The 23729-nt window shown below is 44.4% G+C and overlaps 1 protein-coding gene across 1 annotated transcript in view; it reads right to left on the bottom strand.

The window, feature by feature from the left end:
• GC (GC vitamin D binding protein) overlaps positions 1 to 23729 on the bottom strand; it is a 51959-nt gene that overhangs the window by 22683 nt on the left and 5547 nt on the right. Inside the window, exons 2-3 of the mRNA XM_070949109.1 lie at positions 3351 to 3420; positions 1541 to 1673 (exon numbers count right to left, since the gene is read on the bottom strand). Coding sequence (XP_070805210.1) covers positions 1541 to 1673; positions 3351 to 3420 — 203 coding nt within the window. The remainder of the gene's footprint in view (positions 1 to 1540; positions 1674 to 3350; positions 3421 to 23729) is intronic.

The following is a 23729-nucleotide window of genomic DNA, read 5'->3' on the forward strand; positions in this document are numbered from 1 at the left end:
TGTTAGGTAGTTAGGTACCCTAGTTGGGTAATGAAATGTCTGCATGAAAACAGCCAAGCTCAGAGAGCACCAAGGACCCCACAGTTCTCGTCCCCATCCTCGTCCTCCTCGTCCTCCTCCCCCCTTTCTCATTCTCCACCCATAAACCCCCATTCCCTTCCAACACTGTTGATGTTAGGTAGTTAGGTACCCTAGTTGGGTAATGAAATGTCTGCATGAAAACAGCCAAGCTCAGAGAGCACCAGGGACCTCATAGTCGTCGTCCTCATCCTCGTCCTTGTCCTCCTCCTCCTCGTCCTCCTCGTCCTCCCCCATTCCCTTTTATGATCATGTTACCACATGAAATAGTAATAATAATATAATAACAATAATTAAATAATACTGAAAAATGTATGAAGCATCTGCAAGAAAACAACCAAACTCAGAGAGTACCAAGGATCCCTCATTTCAACCCCGAGCTACAAATTTTCTCCTTTATTCCCCCAACTTTCTCTGGAGAGGAAGAAGAGGAGGTCAATTCCACACTCTCTATCAGCACCGTTTCATTTAATTCCCTGTCACATTTTCCACTGAAGCCTGCTAGCTATCTCAAGGCAGATCACCACACTGGCCCGAAGGCAGAACTTGTCTTCCATGCTAGCTCTGAGCAATTGGTTTTTGTCAGGCACAAGGGACCAGAACGACACTGTGAGCTGATCAGAGCTGCTCCTTTATTGCTGTCAACCTATTTGCTACAAAGCTACAAAGATTATTAGGGGACTGGTGGCTAAAACATATGAAGAACAGTTGCAGGAACTGGGCATGGCTGGTCTAGTGAAGAGAAGGACTAGGGGAGACATGATAGCAGTCTTCCAATATCTCAGGGGCTGCCACAAAGAAGAGGGAGTCAAGCTATTCTCCAAAGCACCTGAGGGTAGGAAAAGAAGCAATGGGTGGAAACTAATCAAGGAGAGAAGCAACTTAGAACTAAGGAGAAATTTCCTGACGGTTAGAACAATTAATCAGTGGAACAACTTGCCTCCAGAAGTTGTAAATGCTCCAACACTGGAAATTTTTAAGAAGAGATTGAACATCCATTTGTCTGAAGAGGTGTAGGGTTTCCTGCCTAAGCAGGGGGTTGGACTAGAAGACCTCCACGGTCCCTTCCAACTCTGCTATTCTATTCCGTTCCGTTCTGTTCCGTTCCGTTCCGTTCCGTTCCGTTCCCTTCCCTTCCCTTTCCTTTCCTTTCCTTTCCTTTCATTCCATATATTCTATTTCTATTATTTCTATTATTTCTATTATTTCTATTATTTCTATTATTTCTATTTCTATTCCATTCCATATATTCTATTTCTATTATTTCTATTTCTATTTCTATTATTTCTATTTCTATTTCTATTCCATTCCATATATTCTATTTCTATTATTTCTATTTCTATTTCTATTATTTCTATTTCTATTTCTATTTCTATTCCATTCCAAATATTCTTTTCTATTGCTACTTATTATCCAATCACCTCCGGTGACTGGAACTGCCTGCATGGATGTTGAACTTTACCTCGTTTTCATAGCAGTCTGGATCAGCTCCTGCAGCGCAACATTTTTTGGCCAAGTCGACCATGTCGTTGACGAGACTGATGATTTGTTCAAAGGTGGCATTAGAATACTTCCTGCTGTTTATGACGATTGATCTGCAAAAGCCAAGTTAAAAGAATAGTGACGGTGTCTGATTTGAAAGGTCTGTTTGTCGCCGTTGGGGACCTAGAGCCGGGCCACCATGGAGAGCTTTTCTTCCGGAGCAGATGCATATTAAAAAGGGATAGAGCTTGCCAAAGAAGCCTGGCCCTCTGACAAATCAGCCATCCATAGACACAATTTACAACATCTATAGATTTGTGGAAAGCCACCCCCCCCACCAACCCCGACAGAAGAATGTGTTGTGGCCCACTGGTGGCCTGTGGAGCTGGTAGAAGAGTCGGACAGTGAGGAGGCTGGGGAGGAACATGGGCCAATCCTGGGAGCTGGGGAAAGCTCGGACGAGGGCTCTGTATTGGAGGCAGATGGGAAATAGACAGCAGTGAGGCAAAGGAACAGATGGAGCCCGTTCCCAGTGTGCGCATGCACAGAGCTGCCAGAAGACAAGAACAACTCAGAAAGCAGGGTCAACTCAGGAGTAATGATGGAGATGATTGGCCCCTCCCTTAGGACATAAAAGAGGAGCGAACGGGATATGGGCTTTTGCAGGAAGCAATTAGTTCATCTCGTTTCAAGATTGGAAAGTTCTGTTCGTGACCCTAATAGACTCGGTGCCAAGTTTGGCCTTGCTCTGCTTTTGGAAATTGGTTCTCTGGCAGCGTTCCAAGTGAGATGAGGTGGGGGTTGATGTGCCCTAAGGTGAGGAAATTTTGGTATAAAATTAAAGGGTCGTTGGAAGAGATTACACTCCAAAAGATAGATTTTAAACCAGAGATGTTCCTCCTCGGAATGATTGATAGAAAAATGGAAAAATGTCTCTATTATATTATATTGCATATTCGAACGGTGGCCAGAATTACTCTAGCGCAAATGTGGAAGTCGACCAATATACCATCGAAGAAACAATAATAAAGAAAATCCTCGAATGCGCCGAAATGGATAAATTAACGATGGAGATCAAAGAAAGAGAAGACTTGGATTATTATAAAGTATGGAATAGGTTTTATACATGGTTGGAAAACAGAACTCAAATTAAGAAATAAGAATATAAAGTGAAATTTGACATTAACATACTGGATATAAATGTAAATAATGATCCTGCTAACAAAACAGTTAATCATGACTATTTAAAAATAAAGAGAAGGAGCGGGAGGATAAAAGCTAAGAGTAAAGACAAAAAGATGTATTTTGCTCTAAAAAGATGTATTTTATGTTTTATGTTTAAAAATGAATAAAAAAATATTTAAAAAAAAAAGTCGATGCAGAAAGTTGTAAAATTGTATATATCTGTTGTTAGTATTGTATTTTAACGTCTGATGTGCGTGTGTTTTTGTGTTTTTGTTTTTGTCTCTTGACTTCTTTTGCTATTGTGTGTTTGGTTTTAAAATGTAAAATACTCAATAAAAATTATTTTTTTTAAAAAAAGGTGGGGGTTGATAAACATTCCTTTGAAAGGCTGTTTGCCAAAGCCTTGCTGACTGTGAATGAACGGAATTCACAGCCGTGTTAATAAAAGAGGTTTTATCGGGATTAAGACTTTGCTTCATGCTTTCTAAGGAAGCCTAGGTACCAGAACTCATCCTTCGGGGTTGGTCCTGGCTTCTATGCACAGTAAGTAAAGTATAAACCGATATTCTGAACCCCCAAAAATAATCCGGCTTCAAAATACATACATGGAGCGAAAATTCGTTTCCCCAAATATGTTGTATTCGTTGCAGACCTTCTCTTTGAAGTAATCCTTGCCTGTCAAAACAAAAGATGAAATGTGGATTAATTAAAAAAAATGTTTTATTTGTTTTATTTATATAACATTCGATTTTCATCAAACAGTGTGTAGTTTGGGTACAGTTATTTTACAATAATAGGTAATAATAATAGGTAATGGTAAAGGTTCCCCTCGCACATATGTGCTGGTCGTTCCCGACTCTAGGGGGCGGTGCTCATCTCCGTTACAAAGCCGAAGAGCCAGCGCTGTCCGAAGACGTCTCTGTGGTCATGTGGCCGGTATGACTCAACGCCAGAGGCGCACGGAACACTGTTACCTTCCCACCAAAGGTGGTCCCTATTTTTCTACTTGCATTTTTTTAATGTGCTTTCGAACTGCTAGGTTGGCAGAAGCTGGGACAAGTAACGGGAACTCACCCCGTTACGTGGCACTAGGGATTCGAACTGCTGAACTGCCGACCTTTTGATCGACAAGCTCAGCATCTTAGCCACTGAACCACGATAATATAATAACAATAATACTTAACATCATCTTCTTTAACAACTCTCCACTTTAGCATTTCCTCCTTTTACATCTCCTCCTTTCTAACATCTGTTTCTATTGTCTAGCCGTTGATAAGATATATCCCATATCAAAAAATATTCAGTTTCTTCTTTATCCTTAATAGTAAGCGTTAGTCTATCCATTTCTGCGCATTCTAATATTTTCTTAATTACATTCTCCTCAGATTAATAATGGATTATTAATCGCTTGGATTAATAATCGCTTCAATGTTGAAGAGAAAGAAAACAATATCTAAGATCCAGATAGATCAGCGGCCTCCAGCCTTTTGGGCACCTGGGACCGGTTCCGTGGGGAGAGGGGTTTTTCCGTGGACCGGAAGGGGTGTGGTTTTGTGTGTTGCCTGCATCCCGCGGATGGAGCTTTGCTAATTTGTGCGGCCTGGTTTCTGACATGCTGCAGCCTAGAGCCGAAACACGGACCATAGATGGGGGACCCTGTCCTAGATGAGACTTTATGATAATTCTGATCCTTGCCATATCAAAATTTTGGAGAGTAGGCAGAATTCCCATTTACATTTCCGCTAACTCAAAAATGGTTGTGTCAGGCCTGGAAGCCATCTTTTGCATTGGGCCTGCCACATTTACTACTGTGGGAAACTGGGAGGGGTGAATTGTGTGGAGCCAGGGTGGTATATTTATTATTTATTTATTTATTATTAGAATTTATATGCCGCCCTTCTCCCGAAGGACTCGGGACGGCTCACACAAATAAAACAACAACAATAACGCCTAAAACCAATATGAAAATTAAAATCCCCAAAGTTAAAACCTCGTAGTTGATCAGGGAGTTTGCTGGAATATGTAGTCATAATAACATTCCTTTCTCGGACAGTCAAGGCCATCTTGACCTGCACCTGGAGGGTTGGAACTGGGAGGCATCTCCAGTTGGGACGGTGCGTTGATTGGACCATGTGATGGACATGTGGGTGCTGGGCAGGGACTTGGACTTTCCTTTGGGTGGGGAAAACCTGGAAGCTTTCAGATTCGGGTTTTCCCAGATGTGCCAATATGACATCTCTAATAAAATGGAACTTTGAGGAACTTCAAGCCTCGGAGTCTTCTTTCGTTGGGGGTGTTCCTTGGAACCCTGACATTTTGTTGATTACAGGTAGTCCTCGGCTTACAGCAGTTTGTTTAATGACCGTTCAAACTACACTGAAAAAAGGGACTTATGACCATTTTTCACACTTATGACCATTGCAGCACCCCCATGGTTATGTGATCAACATTCAGATGTTCGGCAGCTGACTCGTATTTATGACAGTTGCAGTGTCTGGGATCATGTGATCCCCTTTTGTGACTTGTGACAAGCAAAGTCAATGGGGAAGCCAGATTAACAACTGTGGCAAGAAAAGTCTTAAAACAGAGCAAAACTCACTTTACAAACGTCTTGCTTAGCAACACAAATTTTGGCTCAGTTATGGTTGTAAATCGAGGACTACCTGTATTTGAAGTGGAAAGACACTCACATTATCTCCTTCCTTCCTTCCTTCCTTCCTTCCTTCCTTCCTTCCTTCCTTCCTTCCTTCCTTCCTCCCTCCCTCCCTCCCTCCCTCCCTCCCTCCCTCTACAATTCACATTTCACAGTTAAAAATGGTGAGCAAGGAACTACATTTTATACAAGAATAATCCAAAAAAAGAGATGAGATAGCAGTCATAGGCAAACAGACTTTGTCTCTTCTCAAAGTCATTTGTGTATGTAACATTTTTATTGGGGATGACATGTAGATGTATTTGCAATGCAAGAAAGAAATGGGAGGAGGAGGAGGAGAAGGAAAAGAAGAAGAGGAAGAAGAGGAGTAATAGTAGTAGTAGAAGGAGAGGAAGAAGAAGAAGAAGAAAGAGAAGGAGAGGAGGAAGAGGAGGAGGAGGAGGAAGAAGAAGAGACGAAGAGGAGAAGAAAAAGAAGAAGAAGAAGAAGAAAGAGGAGAGGAGAAGAAGGAAGAGGAGGAGGAAAAAGAAGAGACGAGGAAGAGGAGAAGAAGAAGAAGAAGAAGAAGAAGAAGAAGAAGAAGAAGAAGAAGAAGAAGAAGAAGGAAGAGGAGGAGGAAGAAGAAGAAGAGAGGAGGAAGAGGAGGAGGAAGATGAAGAAGAAAAAAGGAGGAGGAGCAAGAGCAGGAAAACTTGCTTGTTGCACTAAGCAAGGATGTAAGGAATAAGCCACCCTTTTGTCATAACAAATTCTATTATCACTTTAATCACAAGTAGACCAGAAAAGCACAGGATTCAATTATAATAAAAAAACCAACAACCTTTGAACATTCATCCTGTCTGTGATGAATCAAAGGCACTGAACAAATATATGTCTATTTTTTAAACAGCGCCCTATAAAAATTACATTGATCTTTCTTCTTCCGACAGCTTAGTTGATAGAAATGGAGTTTAAAAACCTTCCCCAATCACCCTGCCGATCTCTCAAAAGCTTCATTTATATCCTTTTAGCTCCGACTCTAGATAGTTCCTCCTTTAGAGAAAGAGAGAGAGAGAGCATAAATCTTGGCTTAAATGGAGAACATCCATTTTAAATGATGGCTTCTGGGTACTTAAGGCCCTTCAATGCATGTTGACAATCGCTGAGGAAAAGAGCATTTTAAATGAAAGCCTCTCCCTCTTTCTTTTCTCTCCAGCTACTTAGGAGATACTCCTCCCCGTTAGTGTTCTGCTGTCTTCCCTGATTTATTAAAACCACGAGAATGGAGAAACCCTGAAATTCTAAACATTCCCTCAAGAGGTTATTTTTTTTTTTCATTTCATTTCATTTTTTCATTTTATTAAATTTGTATACCGCCCTACTCCCGAAGGACTCAGGGCGGTGAACAGCCATAAAATAAAACATATAAATACAAAATTTAAAAATAGAGATAAAACAAATTAAATAAATTTGGCTGATTAAATTTTAATCTTCAAGGGCCACCTGGGAAATCAGAACAACGCTGGAGGAAACAAAGACCTTGCCTACTTCTACTGCCTGGACCCGATGCGGTGCAAAGTCGGAACTATGGAAAAAAAACAAAATGAAAATTTGAAAGAAAAAAGATCCCTCTTCTGTGACATGGGAGAGGAATGAGCAGAGAGGCACAGTGGCTGGGGCAGACAACCAAAATGCACCTTTGGTGATCCCTAGAAATTATGCTGATGAAACAAGCTGGCCAGTTCTGGTGGACTCAATGACTTAAGTGAGTTTTGCACCATTTTACAATCTTTCTTGCCACAGTTGTTAAGTGAAATCATTGCAGTGATTAGAAGCAAGTTCTCCTCCACCTCCTCCTCCTTCTCCTCCTCCTCCTCCCTGCAAACTTCATTCCCTTCTAGCACTGATGATGTTACCTAGTTTGGGTCATGAAACATCTGCAAGAAAACAACCAAGCTCAGAGAGCACCAAGGACCTCACAGTCTTCCTCCTCTTCCTCCTCCTCCTCCTCCTTCCTGCAAACCCCTCTCCTGTCTATAACTGATGATACTTAGTTTGGGTAATAAAACATCTGCACGAAAACAATTAAACTCAGAGAGCACCAAGGACCCCAGAGTTGTCGTCGTCGTCCTCCTCCTCCTCCTCCTTCTTCTCCTTCTCCTCCTCCTCCTCCTTCTCTTTCTCCTCCTCCTCCTCCTCCTTCTCCTCTTCCTCCTTCTTCTTCTCCTCCTCCTCCTTCTCCTTCTCTTTCTCCTCCTCCTCCTCCTTCTCCTCCTCCTCCTCCTCCTCCTCCTCCTCCTCCTCCTCCTCCTCCTCCTCCTCCTCTTCCTCCTTCTTCTCCTTCTCCTTCTCCTCCTTCTCCTTCTCTTTCTCCTCCTCCTCCTTCTCCTTCTCCTTCTCCTCTTCCTCCTTCTTCTTCTCCTCCTCCTCCTCCTTCTCCTTCTTTTTCTCCTCCTCCTCCTCCTCCTCCTTCTCCTCCTCCTCTTCCTCCTCCTCCTCCTGCTAGTAACATGGCTATTCAGTGAATCTGGCTTCCCGATTGTCTTTGCTTGTCTGAAGGTCGCAAAAGGGAATCATGTGACCCCAGGACATTGCGACCGTCATAAATATGACTTATTTGCCCAGCGTCTGAATTTTGATCCTGTGACCGTGGGGATGCTGAAACGGTCGTAAGTGTGAAAAACAATCATTTTTTTCCAGTGCTGTTGTAACTTCGAATGGTCACGAAGCGAATTGTTGTAAAGCAAGGTCTACCTGTATTTATGACGGTTGCAGAATCCCGGAATCCCATGATTTCCATTTGTGACCTTCTCAACCTGCTCCGACAAAGTGGTGGAAGACCGATTTGCTTAACAGCCGTGTGATTCACTTAACAACTGACATGATTTGCTTAACAACCATGGCAAAAAAAAGACCGTAACTTTGGACAACTACCTTACTTAGCTATGAATATTCTGATCCCATTTGTGGTCATAAATCAAGGACTACTTGTAAGTGGATAAGCTTGTACCCTACTTGAGCCCACACAGAGTATTCACAATTACAGAGCATTCACAACCACAGTGTAGGTTGCCTCCTACGGAAGCAGATGAACAATTTGCTATGGCTAGTGATGGCTGTATTTCTTACAATGGCTGGACTACAAATTATTCGATCTTTTCATTCTGTAGAAAGTTAGCACCCACCCCTCTCCTAGGAGAATGAAATGTTTTAGGAAATATTAAAAAGGCAGAATATTATATTTCCCTGGATGAGAAATGGAGAAACATGGTTTTATTTAGAGGCAGAAAGCAGACTTAATAGCCCCCGCTTTCCTCAAAAGCCCACAGCAGATGTCAGCACTTAAGAGATAAAGAGACAGATAGCTCTATTCATAAGCAAATTCCCTGCAGCAAGGTCTGAACAAAGGTAGGGTTAGCCGTCAGCCACAATAGGAATTGCCCAACAAGCCCTTTCATTGCATCAGCCCAAACTTCAACCAAACCTAGCTCAGACAAACTCTTAGGATTTGTACATGGCACCGTGGGAGTCCGACAACAGCCAATAGGATACATGTTCTTGCACAGGAGCAGGAAGCTCACGTTCAAAACACAAGAAAAGGTATAAAAACCCCTCACTCTCAACTCCATGTGGTCAACTGCCCATAATCACACGCGCTTGGTGGGTTCTGTTTCCACAAGAAATGGACCCTCTTTCTAATCAGCCTCCAGCCTCCATTTTGTCTCCAGTGCCTTTCTCCCAGCTTGGAACTGAACTGTTCGGTGGCACAAACTCCTGCCTGGTTCTCTCCTTTTTCGCTCTGTTTTAAGTTTGCCTCTACGTTTTGAAAACAGAAAAAATAAACCGCGTTGACTCACTCTGATACAGAGTGAGCTTCAAATGCAGCTCCTCTGTCTCGGAGGAAGACTTATATTGAGAAAAATAAGATTAGGATAGAATAGGATAGAATAGCAGAGTTGGAAGGGACTTTGGAGGTCTTCTAGTCCAACCCCCTGCTTAGGCAGGAAACCCTACACCACTTCAGACAAATAGTTATCCAACATCTTCCTAATATGATTTGATTGCCTATTTGTACCCTATGACTATCAGTAAGTGTTGTACCGGGGTGAAATCATTGGTGGGATTCAAGTAATTTAACAACCGGTTCTCTGCCCTAATGATTTCTTCCAACAACCAGTTTGCCAAACTGCTCAGAAAATTAACAACCGGTTCCCCCTGAAGTGGTGCGAACTGGCTGAATCCCACCACTGGATGAAATCCAGCAGGTTCTGACAAGTTCTGGAGAACCGGTAATGGAAATTTTGATTACTTCGGAGAACCAGCAAATACCACCTCTGGCTGGCCCCAGAGTGGGATGGGAATGGAGATTTTGCAATATTGTTCCCCCAGGAGTGGGGAAGGAATGGGGATTCTGCAGTATCCTTCCCCTGGAGTGGGGTGGGAATGGAGATTTTGCAGTATCCTTCCCCTGCCATGCCCACCAAGCCACGCCCACAGAACCGGTAGTACAAAAATTTGAATCCCACCACTAATATGAACTCTGCCTCGAGTTATTTTTAAAAAATAACAGTGGAATAAAAAAAACAAATCTAAAAAAATAAAATTCACTAATCAGGTTTAAAGTTGTTTTGTGAACATAGAAGCAAAAGTGTCTGCAATTTATGGAAAACCATCTACTCACACCACACCAGTGGTGGGTTCCTCCCGGTTCGGTCCGGTTCGGCCGAGCCGGTAGCGTTGACGATATGACGTCACCGAACCGGTTCTCCCCCCCCGCCCTCCCACTCCCCCCACGTTATTCTTACCTTTTATTTGGTCCCACCCCCAATCTATTGCTGCCTCCTGAGTCCCAGCTGATGACTAGAAGGAAAAATACTGTTTAAACTTTTGCCGCGGGGCTTCAAAGGGCCGCCCTACAGCTGATTAGTGTTAAAAGCAAACAAATGAGTCGGGTCGTAAGTGCGAGGACCTTCCAGAAATGACTCTGACCAGCTCGCCACGCCCACCTAGTCACCTGACCTCCAAGCCACACCCACAAAATAAGCCACGCCCACAGAACAGAGTAGTAAAAAAATTTAGAACCCACCCCTGCACCGCACAATAATCCTCCCTTTTGTGCAACACAACACCAGTTGGCTGGCAAGCCAACATTGATATTTACAGTAGATGTCAAACATCCAGAATAATTCTTTGTTTTTGCAACTCGTTCTTTTACCAACCTTAATGCATTTATATATGGAGATTCCTATTCACAAGCTGGACATTGGATAACCTTGTTTGCATCGAGCAAAAACGGAAGAAAAAGTGTGTTATACTTGCAACACCCTGAAGGGGGTACACTTGTGTTGGTCATCGTCATTTGATTTTATAAGGTTTTCACTCCTGGGCTGAATAATGGGAAAGAAATCCCCCTCAATTAATAAAGCTCCAGAGAAAACGTTGTGATGCATGTTTCTGCAGTGTGTGTCAAAGGACTTGTTAATGAATGGCTAATCCAACAAATTGGGGTCAATTAAGTTGGAACTGCAGGTTGGCTGGCCTTCCTAAATCATCATCACCAAGTAGAAATTAGCACAGAAAAAAAAAATCTAGCCATGATCTTTATATTAACTGCCATCGGACCATTAGTTTTGGGGAAAGAGTGTTTCAACCACAATCTGGATTAATTTGAAAGTGGCCATATAACAGGGCTCAGATACACCTCACCAATCTACATCATAAATGAAGTTTATTGTATTCATTTCTTATTAGATTTTTATCCTTTCTTTCTTTCTTTCTTTCTTTCTTTCTTTCTTTCTTTCTTTCTTTCTTTCTTTCTTTCTTTCTTTCTTTCTTTCCTTGTCAGATTTATATGCCGCCCTTCTCCCGTAGGACTCGGGGCGGCTCACAACAATAAAACAACCCGACAATAGATAAAGATTAAATAATATTAAAAACCAATTTAAAATCCCCAACCCCCAAGTTAAAATCCACAGCAGATCACGGAAGTTGCTGAAAGAGCCATGTCTTTAGGTCGGCGCGGAAGGTGCAGAGGTCGGGGGCCATCCAGAGCCCGGTGGGCAACCCATTCCAGAGGGTTGGTGCGACCACAGAGAACGCCCTCATCCTGGGGACCACCAGCCGACACTGTCTGGCCGAGGGGACCTGGAGGAGGGCAGCCCTATGTGAGCGCACTGGGCGGTGGGAGGCCGGTAGGAGTTGATCCTGCAAATACCCCGGGCCCATGCCATGAAGGGCTTTATAGGTGAGTACCAGCACCTTGAAGTGGATCTGGAGGACCACCGGCAACCAGTGCAGCTCGCGCAATAATGGTGTTATATGGGAGTAGCGGGACGCACCCGTAACTACCCGCGTGGCCGCATTCTGGACCAGTTGGAGCCTCCGGGTGCACCCCAAGGGCAGCCCCATGTAGAGGGCATTGCAGTAGTCCAACCGAGAGATAATGAGAGCATGAGTGACCGTACGGAGGGCGTCCCTGTCTAGAAAAAGGCCTAACTGGCGCACCAGGAGAACCTGTGCAAAAGCCCCCCTTGTCACGGCCGCTAGACGGCCGTTAGATGCCTTTATTACTTTATACGTAATTTAAGGAAGCCAATATAGCTAATACTCCTTCTTCCTCCTATTTTCCCCACAGCAACAATTCTGTGAGTTGGGTTGTGCAGAGCAGCAGTGAAATGCTCCTGTTTCGGACCGGATCGCCCGATCCGGTAGTGATGACGGTGGGTAGTTTGGAGAACCGGTAGCAAAAATCCCTGCCCCCCTCCTCACCTAAGGAGGTTCTAGGTTCTAGCAACCTAGAACCTCCTTAGTTCTAGGTTGCTTCCCTCCCTGATTATTTTCCATCCATTCCTTCTGGTGTTGCCTTCAGGTGCTTTAGAAACTAAGTTAACCCCCTCTTCTTTATGGCAGGCCCTCAAATATTGGAGCATTGCTATCATGTCACCCCTAGTCCTTCTTTTCACTAGACTAGACATACCCAGTTACAGCAACTGTTCTTCGTATGTTTTAGTCTCCAGTCCAGGGGTGAAATGCCCCCGGTTCAGAACGAATCGCCCGATCCAGTAGCGATGGCGGTGGGTGGTTTGGAGAACCGGTAGCAAAAATCCCTGCCCTCCCCCATGCCCAGCTGACCCACCTAATCATCAGAGGCTTTTTATTTTATTTTTAAAAGCATTTTTTCTACAACCTCTTTGGCTGAAAAAGTGCTTTTAAAAGTAAAAAAAAAAAAAAGCCTCTGATGATCACGTGGCTCAGCTGGGATCGTCAGAGGCTTTTAAAAGCAAGAGGTTGTAGAAAAAATGCTTTTAAAAGTAAAAAAAAAGCCTCTGATGATTGCGCGGCTCAGCTGGGATCGTCAGAGGCTTTTAAAAGCAAGAGGTTGTAGAAAAAATGGTTTTAAAAGTTAAAAAAAAAAAGTTGGCCACGCCCACTCAGTCACATTACCCCCCCACCACCAAGCCACGCCCACAGAACTGGTAGTAACAAATTTTACATTTCACCACTGCTCCGGTCTCTTAATCATCTTAATTGCTCTTCTCTGCACTTTTTCAGAATCTCAACCTCTGATCAAATTGAATCTAGTGTTTTGAATAAAAAGAAAAAGGACTTAGTCTTGTAGAAAGACTGACTTGGAGCTGATCTACACAACTTTTTCACATACAACATCTGCAATTCTTCCGCTTTCAGCAATCAGGTTTTCAATAGATGGGACATTGTGGGGGAGGGGAGGAAACAAAAGAGGAGGAAAATGGAACTAGAAAATTTAGCTACCTGTGTTTCTCCAAAAATAAGACCCAACTGGAAAATAAGCCCTAGCATGTTTTTTTCAGGATGCTCGTAATATAAGCCCTACCCCCAAAATAAGCCCTAGTTAAGATTGTCAGTCAGATGGGTGCATTTAATACCGTATTTCCCCCAAAATAAGACCTAACCAGAAAATAAACCCTAATGTGTCTTTTGGAGCAAAAATTAATACAAGACCTGGTCTTATTTTCAGGGAAACACGGTGTCCATCCATCCATCATCCCTCCCTCCATCCATCCATCCATCCATCCATCCATCCATCCATCCATCCATCCATCTATCTATCTATCTATCTATCTATCTATCTATCTATCTATCTATCTATCTATCTACCCTGTTTCCCCTAAAATAAGACTCAACCAGAAAATAAGTCCTAGCATGATTTTTCAGGATGCTCATAATATAAGCCCTACCCCCAAAATAAGGTTTAGTTAAGATTGTCAGCCAGATGGATGCATTTAGTACCGTATCTCCCCCAAAATAAGACCTAACCACAAAATAAGCCCTAATGCATCTTTTGGAGCAAAAATTAATATAAGACCTGGTCTTATTTTCGGGGAAACACGGTGTCCGTCCATCCATCCATCATCCCTCCCTCCCTCCCTCCCTCCCTCCCTCCCTCCCCTCCCTCCCTCCCTCCCTCCCTCTACCCTGTTTCCCCTAAAATAAAACTCAACTGGAAAATAAGCCCTAGCATGATTTTTCAGGATGCTCGTAATATAAGGCCTACCCCCCCCAAAATAAACCTCAATTAAGATTGTTACCTGGATGGATGCATTTAGTACCGTATTTCCCCCCAAAATAAGACCTAACCAGAAAATAAGCCCCCATAGATCTTTTGGAGCAAAAATTAATATAAGACCTGGTCTTATTTTCAGGGAAACATGGGTATTACAACCATTCTAATCTTGGATCTCAAAGACTAGCAAATAGACAGTTGGCTTCACGGCTAGGAACACATGATATATAAGCAAACAAAATGTAGCAAATAGCAGGAAAACACAGGGAAGAGGATCCGTAGTTCAATGCCTTATCTCTTCCTGTAAGCTGAGACATTTTGTGGCTGCAAGTGCAAGCAAACAATTGCTAAACCTTGTCGGTAAATTTCCATTCGACGGATCGATGGATTCCCACCTTGACAGAATTTCTGAATTTCTGCAGCTACAACTTCCATCAACCCAACCTACTTAGTTCATAGTCAGGGTTGATGGAGCTAAGAGATCGACCTCAGAGGTGGTCATGTGGGGAGCTATCGTGCTACAGATTCATAGGTATGGAGGGTTGGTCAGGGAATTGCACAGACAGTGTCCAAATGGAATCAAGGGACACGGATACGAATTTGTACAGGTAATCCTCAGTTTACGACCACGATTGAGCCCCAAACCTATGTCGTTAAGTGAGAAAATTGTTAAATGAGTTCTGCCCCATTTTACGACTTTTCTTGTCACATTGGTAAACTGAATCACCGCAGTTGTTAAGTGAGTCACACAGTTGTTAAGTGAATCTGGTTTCCCCATTGACTTTGTTGGTCAAAAGGTCACATCTCTATGTCTGTCTCTGTCTTTGTCTCTGTCTGTCTGTCTGTCTGTCCATCTGTCTGTCTCTCTCATGTATCTGTCTATCATTTCTCTTATCTCTCTCTCTCACACATCTCATTCATTTATCTATCTATCTATCTTCATCATCTATCATCTCTCTCACTTATCTATCATCTATCGCTATCTATCTATCTGTCTGTCTGTCTGTCTGTCTGTCTATCTATCATCTCTATTATCTTCTTCTTCATCATCATCTATCATCTCTCTCATTTATCTATCATCTATCGCTATCTATCTACCTATCTATCTGTCTGTCTGTCTGTCTGTCTATCTATCATCTCTATTATCTTCTTCATCATCATCATCTATCATCTCTCATTTATCTCTCTCTATCTATTATCTCTATTATCTTCTTCTTCTTCTTCTTCTTCATCATCATCATCTATCATCTCTTTCATTTATCTACCTACCTACCTACCTACCTACCTACCTACCTACCTATCTTCTAAGAGGGAGTCCTTCCTAGAAGAGGGAGTCAAGCTATTCTCCAAAGAACCTGACAAGAAACAATGGATGGAAATCAAGGAGAGAAGCAACCTAGAACTAAGGAGAAATTTCCCAAGAGTTAGAACAATTCATCAGTGGAACAACTTGCCTCCAGAAGTTGTGAATGCTCCAATACTGGAAGTTTTTAAGAAGAGGTTGGATAACCATTTGTCTGAAATGGTATAGGTGGTGGGTTTTAAATTTTTTTACTACCGGTTCTGTGGGTGTGGCTTGATGGGTGTGGCTTGGTGGGTATGGCAGGGGAAGGATACTGTAAAATCTCCATTCCCACCCCACTCCAGGGAGAGGTTACTGCAAAATCCCCATTTCCTCCTGATCAGCTGGGACTTGGGAGGCAGAGACTAGATGGGGGGCGGGGCCAATCAGAATTTTTACTACCTGTTCTCCGAACTACTCAGAATTTCTGCTACCGGTTCTCCAGAACTAGTCAGAATCTGCTGAAACCCACCTCTGTTTCCTGCCTAAGCAGGGGGTTGGACCGGAAGACTTCCAGAGTCCCTTCCAACTATTCTATTCTGTTCTGTTCTGTTCTATTTTCTATTCATTATTTATTGTATATGTACATATATGGTTAAAAAAAAACCCAAAATGATTTTATTGAGAGGGTTTTTTCTTTGACTTTGGTATAATATCCAGAACAATTTTATTCTGCCGGATCTTTTTAATGGTTTTAATTGAAGCGCTCTGAGCAGGTGGTTTTAATTAAGGGCAGCCATGAATTTTGTAATTAAATTTATGGTCGGCTTTCCTCTTGCTTTTTGCCTTATCTGTTTTGTTTTTAAATGTTCACTGTTAGTTTTATAGCTCATCCAAGGTCTTGGCTGCAATGGCAGGGAATTATCTGATTCCCTCTCTCCAAGATTGGGAACAGCTGTTCAGGGGAGGTGGGAGGAATGTCACACAAACTTCTCCCTTTTCATAACCTTCAGAGTCGACTGGTTTAGAGATTGGAAACTCTCGGTCTCAGAATGAGTCCAGTGTCAGGGTTCCTACGGATGCCCTAATTAAATTGTGAGCCTCGAGCCAAGCTTCAAAAGAAATCCAGTTATTTCTTAGGAGCTTCATGGTTCCCAAATGAAGCCAACTCTGACCCCACGTAATTTACGGCCCTAAGCATGACCCTGTTTCCTCCCTCCCCCCAGGGTGTATCATCAGGGGTGGGCTTCAAAAATTTTGCCAGGGATTCTCTGCCCAGTTGATGGGTGGGTGTGGCCATGGCGTGGCCTAGTCGGCCTCCTGCACTATACTGGGGGGGGGCATTTTTGCCCTTCCCAGGCTCTGGAGGTTTTCCTCGAGCCTCCAGGAGGGCGAAAACGGCCTCCCCAGGATCTGGAGGCCCTCTGGAGGCCGGAAACAATTTCCGGCCTTCCCAAACTTCCGGTAGGCCCATTTTTCGCCCTCTTCGAGCCTCCATGGGTGCCCTGCACTTACCTGCATCCAAAACAGGCCACATGGGGACTCCTGGGAGGGGAGGGGCAAGGTGGGTGGGGCCAGCTAGGAGTGGGATTTGGGGGTTCTCCGAACTGCACAGAATCTTAGCTAGAGGTTCTTCCGAACCCCTGAGAACCCCTAGCAGCCCACCCCTGTGTGTGATTTCGCAGGTTGTAGAGATTGTGGTAGAGAGGTTGTATCACTCCCCTCTGGCCACTGTGGGTAACCCAGGAGATGGCCTTGACAGCCAGACAGAAGATGGGAGAGGTAAGACGGGCTGAGAATCTGAAAGAACCTAAGCCCCACTACCCAACTTTTTCTACAGTCCCAGCCTAAACGAGAAAAAGTTGATCACCGCCCCTCTTTCCTATTTACAGTCTACAACAAACCCAGTTTTAGAATTGCTGGAATTCTCAACTCCAAATGCACGGCATTCTGATTCTTTCTTCAGGGATATTTTTTTTTAATTTATTTTGATTTATATGCCACCCTTCTCAGGAGACTCAGGGTGACTTACAATGCGTTAAGCAATAGCCTTCATACTTTTGTATATTTTATACAAAGTCAGCTTATTGCCCCCACAATCTGGGTCCTCAATTTACCTACCTTAGAAAGGATGGAAGGCTGAGTCAACCTTGAGCCTGGTGAGAATTGAACTCGCAGTAATTGCAGGCAGCTGGAAGCTAAATACTACTTTTAACAGTAGCATTAGTCTGCTGTGCCACTCAGGCTCCTGAGTGATATAACCAGGATATAACCAGAATATAGCTAGGTACCAATATCTAGCCAACTTTGGTTGATCTCCAGAAGATAAGCAGGAACAGATCCTGTAAATACTTGAAAAGGAGCCCAGCAGAAACTTTTCAGAAAGCAAACAATGGCAAACCACCTATAGAGTTGTAAAGAACAATACAGGTAATCCCCGCCTTATGACCACAGTTAGGATAAGAAATTCTGTTGTTAAGTAAGGTGGGTGTTAAGCGAGTTGTGCCCAATTTTACAACACTTTGTGCCGTGGTTGCAGTGGTGAAATCTAAAATTTGTTACTACCGGTTCTGTGGGCGTGGCTTGGTGGTGGTGGGGTAATGTGACTGGGTGGATGTGGCCAACTTTTTTTTCTTTTAACTTTTAAAACCATTTTTTCTACAACCTCTTCAGCTGAAGAGGTTGTAGAAAAAAATGGTTTTAAAAGCCTCTGACGATCCTAGCCGAGCTGCGCAATCATCAGAGGCTTTTTTTTTTACTTTGAAAAGCATTTTTTTGGCCGAAGAGGTTGTTGAAAAAAATGCTTTTAAAAGCCTCTGACGATCCCAGCTGAGCCGCGCAATCATCAGAGGCTTTTTTTTTTACTTTGAAAAGCATTTTTTTGGCCGAAGAGGTTGTTGAAAAAATGCTTTTAAAAATAATAAAAAAAGCCTCTGATGATCGCGCAGCTCAGCTGGGCATGGGGGGTGGGGTGCTACTGGTTTTGCTACCGATTCTCCGAACCACCCGCTTCCATCGCTACTGGATCGGGTGATCCGGTCCGAACCGGGAGCATTTCACCCCTGCGTGGTTGTTAAAGAAATCACTGCAGATGTTGAGACTCTAGAAAAAGTGCAGAGAAGAGCAACCAGGATGATTAGGGGACTGGAGGCGAAAACATATGAAGAACGGTTGCAGGAACTGGGTATGTCTAGTTTAATGAAAAGAAGGACTAGGGGCACGTTCCTTTTTTTAAGTGCCTTTGTAACTTTAAATGGCCACTAAACAAACTGTTGTAAATCGAGGACTATTCCTGAACCTGAAATTGAAACGTAGGCTAATTAATAAAAAAAGAAGAATTAAAATAAATTATCCATTGCAAGTGTGACAGTTGGAAACTAAGATGGTGGTGGTACTGGTGGAAACTAAGATGGTGGTTCGGACCGGATCGGGCGATCCGGTACTGATCATGGCGGGTGGTACACAGAACCGGTAGTGATGGCGGCGCGAGACTCCACCTACCTTCCTGGGTGTCGTCACTTCCTGGTTTTAACTAGCTTGGCTTCCTGGTTTTAACCAGGAAGTAATGTGCTTTTTACCCTCTGCACATGCGCAGAAGGTTTTGCACATGCGCAGAGGGTCTGTGCACATGTGCTGCACGCATGCGCGAGCAAAGGGAGTGCACAGGCGAGTGACGTGTGCACTTCGGAACCTGTAAGGAAGGTAAATAGATTTCACCCCTGACATAATTCCTTTAGTTTATAAAAGGATATGGAAATTAAAAAAAAAGCCATTTAAAATGGACCTCTTGGCGAATTATCGGCTGGAAAAACAGCAAGGGGAATCTACTTTTTCCAAGCTATTACTCAGACGAGCGAGGAGCTGAAAACCGCCACTGTCTCCTGATGTGAATGAAACACTTGGCTGGCACTTGATTTGATGAGAAGTTTATTAGCCCACTGATATATGGTAATTGAGAGGCACTTTGCTTGTGGCCTGAGGTGCTGAGCCAATGATATCGATATTGCCCTGTCAAACTGTATTACCGTAAAAGAGCTAATGAAAGATACAGCTCATAACTTCTGTGCGGCCATAAAATGGGCTCCTGCCAGAGCGGTGGAAGAGCTTAGACTGAGAACCCCGGCTGAAGAAAAAGTCATGATTCTGCGATAACTAGAGCACAAAACATAGAATAATAATACAGACAACAGATTTGGAGGTGGCCCTGTCCAACCCACCACCCAAGCAGGAGACAATACACCGTTCCTGACAGATGGCAGTCCAGTCTCTTCTTGAAAGCTTCCAGGGATGAAGCTCCCACAACTTCCGAAGGCAACTTCAGTTCCATGCGTCGATTGTTCCCACTGTCAGAAAATGTCTCCTTATTTCCAGGTTGAGTCTTTCCTTGATCAGTTTCCATCCATTATTCCTTGCCTGACCTTCAGGTCAGGGGTGGGTTCTAAATTTTTTTACTACTCTGTTCTGTGGGCGTGGCTTATTTTGTGGGTGTGGCTTGAAAGTCATGTGACTAGATGGGCATGGCTAGCTGGTCAGAATCATTTCTGGAAGGTCCTCGCACTTACGACCAGTCCTCGCACTTACAACCCGACTCATTTGTTTGCTTTTAACACTGATCAGCTGTAGGGCGGCCCTTTGAAGCCCCGCGGCAAGAGTTTAAACAGTTTTTTTCCCTCTAGTCATCAGCTGGGACTCAGGAGGCAGCAATAGATTGGAGGTGGGACCAAATAAAAGGTACGAATAACGTGGGGGGGTGGGAGGGCGGGGGGGGAGAACCGGTTTGGTGACGTCATATTGTCACCGCTACCAGCTCAGCCGAACTGGACCGAACCGGGAGGAACCCACCACTGCTTCAGGTGCTTTGGAGAATAGCTTGACCCCCTCCTCTCTGTGGCAGCCCCTCAAATATTGAAACACTGCTATCATGTCTCCCCTGGTCCCTCTCTTCACTAGAGTAGCAATGCCCAGTTCCTGTAACCGTTCTTCATATGTTTTAGTCTCTCCTGATAAGGTTGGAAAAGACTTTGGAGGTCTTCTACTCCAACCAACTGCTCAACCAGAAGACCTTATACTAATGGCTCGCAACGTTTTGACACCAGGGACCGGTTCAATGGAGAGAGGTTTTTCCACAGACTGGAGGGAATGGGGTTTTATGAGCTGCCTGCATCCCACAGATGGGGCTTTGCTTGCTTGCGTGGCCCAGTTTCTGGCATGCTGCAGCCCAGTGCCGATCCATGGACCGGAGGTTCGGGACCCCTGCTCCAGGGGTGAAATCCAGCAGGTTCTGACAGGTTCTGGAGAACCCGTAGCGGAAATTTTGAGTAGTTCGGAGAGCCGGAAAATACCACCTTTGGCTGGTCCCAGAGTGGGATGGGAATGGGGATTTTGCAGTACCCTTCCCCCAGGAGTGGGGTGGGAATGCAAATTTTGCAATATCCTTCTCCCAGGAGTGGGGTGGGAATGGAGATTTTGCAATATCCTTCCCCCAGGAGTGTGGTGGAAAGGGGGATTTTGCAGTATCCTTCCCCCAGGAGTGGGGTGGGAATGGAGATTTTGCAGTATCCTTCCCCCAGGAGTGGGGTGAAAATGGAAATTTTGCAGTATCCTTCCCCCAGGAGTGGGGTGGGAATGGAGATTTTGCAATATCCTTCCCCCAGGAGTGGGGTGGGAATGGAGAATTTGCAGTATCCTTCCCCCAGGAGTGGGGTGGAAATGGAGATTTTGCAGTATCCTTCCCCCAGGAGTGGAGTGGGAATGGAGATTTTGCAGTATCCTTCCCCTGCCACGCCCACCAAGCCACGCCCACCAAGCCACACGACGCCCACCAAGCCACGCCCACAGAACTAGTAGTAAAAAAAATTGAATTTCACCACTGCCCTGCCCTATAGCATTCCAGAAAAATGGCTGTCCACGCTGCGCTTGAAAATCCCCAGTGATGACACACCCACAACTTGTGGACGGAAGCAGTTCCCCTGATTAATTGTTCTCACTGTCAGGAAATTCCTCCTTCTTTCCAAGTTGGATTGACCCCCTGAGGAGCTTCCCCCACCCCTTATGTCTTCTCCTTGTCCTTCTATAGGTGCAGTCCTATAACCGCTGAGCGCCACCCGAACAACATCGGAATTGACAAAAATCACCGTCCGTCAGTTGCAAAAGCCAGCTTTCTTTGCAACAGCTTACATCCTGCGACGTCACGATGCCCTTAACGCCAACAGACAACAACATTTGCCTATCCCTGGGAAGGACTTTGATAGGTGGATAAAAACGAGCCAGTCTAAACATCTGGCTGACCATGTCACCCTCCGTAAAAATAATTGGAAAAGGTAGCTTGACTTGGAACAGCTTGCGTCCACCGATGGTATCTTTAATATTATTAAACAACAACCTCTGTCTATCCGAGGTCCTTGGGAAGGACTCAAGAGTTGGACAAAAATGATTCAAGAGAGGAACAAACATCTGGCTGATTGTGCAACCAATAGTATTCATAACTTCATGATCTCGACACCAATTTTACAATTCTCACAGTCCATTCCAAAACCATTACAATCCTTCCTTCCTTCCTTCCTTCCTTCCTTCCTTCCTTCCTTCCTTCCTTCCTTCCTTCCTTCCTTCCCTCTCGCCTTCCTTCCTTCCTTCCTTCCTTCCTTCCTTCCTTCCTTCCTTCCTTCCTTCCTTCCCTCTCGCCTTCCTTCCTTCTCTCTATTCCTCTTCCTTTCTTCCCTCCCTCCCTTTCTCCTCCCTCCCTCCCTCCCTTCTTTCCCTCTTCCTTTCTTCCCTCCTTCTCTTTCTCTCCTTCCTTCCTTCTCTCTATTCCTCTTCTTTTCTTCCCTCCCTCCCTTTCTCCTCCCTCCCTCCCTTCTTTCCCTCTTCCTTTCTTCCCTCCCTCTCTTTCTCTCCTTCCTTCCTTCTCTCTATTCCTCTTCCTTGCTTCCCTCCCTCCCTTTCTCCTTCCTTCCTTCCTCCCTCCCTCCCTTCTATTCCTCTTCCTTTCTTCCCTCCCTCTCTTTCTCTCCTTCCTTCCTTCTCTCTATTCCTTTCTTTCTTCCCTCTCTCCTTCCCTCTCTCCTTCCTTCCCTCTTCCTTTTTTCCTCCCTCTCTTTCTCTCCTTCTTTCCTTCCTTCCTCCCTCCCTCCCGAATACATCTTCTCAAAGAAAAAAACACTGTATTTTTTTCCTACATCTTTTAATCATTTAATCGGAGGGCAGCTGTCATTTAAAAATGACATGTAAAAAAAAAAACAGCCATCCAGAAATGAGTTACCTAACGCCCCAAGCAAACAAACTACCTTTGATTTGACTTGGCCAATGTCTACATGTGGTAAGATACCGAAGTACGTTTTTTTTTTTAAAACGTTGGCCCCCAATTTATTCTTTCCTTGGATGGAGAATAAAGGCCAGCTTCATTGACAATCCCCTACAATCAGGGTCCATCAAGGGTAAATTATATCAGAGCCCATGGAAAGGAAAAAGGCAGCGTGTGAGCAAGGCGCAGCTTGCCGATGTGAGTCTTCCATTGAAAATTGACTCCCGCCAAGAGCCGATGTACTTTGCTTCCCATCAGACAAACCAAATTGCCCTGAGTCATAATGGAAGAGTTGCAAAATTGCCTTGATCACTTACAATGGCGAGGCAGGAGGCTCAGCCCTGCTATTGTCGCTTCCAACATCTGTTCTCAGAAAAAAAAAGAATTCATTGGCATCAGGCTAGTCAAAATAAGGCATAAAAACGGCATGACACACATTAATTCCTTATTTTTTCCTCTGCCTCCCGCTTCCTGCCAATGGAGTTGCTCAGCTCAGCGATAGAAAATAATAACGCGTACACTCCAAAGTCCCTTCCGGCTCTGTTATTCTGTACTACAGGCCTACTGTAGTACAGAATAACAGTATAATTTACAGCAGTTCATTTAGTGACCGTTTGAAGGTTGCCACGGCACTGAAAAAAGCAGGGGTGGGCTTCAAAACTTTTAGCAAGGGGCTCTCTGCCTGGTTTCTGGGTGGGCGTGGCCATGGTGGGCGTGGCCTTGTCGGCCTCCTGCACCATGGCAGGGGGAGCATTTTTGCCCTCCCCAGGCTCCGGAGGCTTTTTTTGAGCCTCCGGGAGGGCAAAAATGGCCTCCCCAGGCTCCGGAGGCCCTCTGGAGGCTGGAAACGGGCCTGTTTCCGGCCTTCCCAAACTTCCGGTAGGCCCGTTTTTCGCTCTCCCCGAGCCTCCGTGCGCGCCCTGCACTTACCTGCACCTAAAATGGGCCGTGTGGGGACTCCTGGGATGGGTGGGGTGGGAGGGGCCAGTCAATAGTAGGATTTGGGGGTTCTCCGAACTGCACAGAATCTTAGCTAGAGGTTCTCCTGAACTCCTGCGAACCCCCAGCAGTCCACCCCTGGAAAAAAGGGACTTACAACCATTTTTCACACTTATGACTGTGGGGGCAAAATTCAGAAGCTTGGTGACCGGTTCGTATTTATGACGGGTGTGTGTGTCACGTGATACTTGATATTATATATTTGAATAAAACAGTTCGGATGAGATCT

Source organism: Pituophis catenifer, unplaced genomic scaffold (genome assembly GCF_029215685.1).
Source record: "Pituophis catenifer annectens isolate HBS135680 unplaced genomic scaffold, rPitCat1.0.hap2 SCAF_8, whole genome shotgun sequence".
Lineage (NCBI taxonomy): Eukaryota > Metazoa > Chordata > Lepidosauria > Squamata > Colubridae > Pituophis > Pituophis catenifer.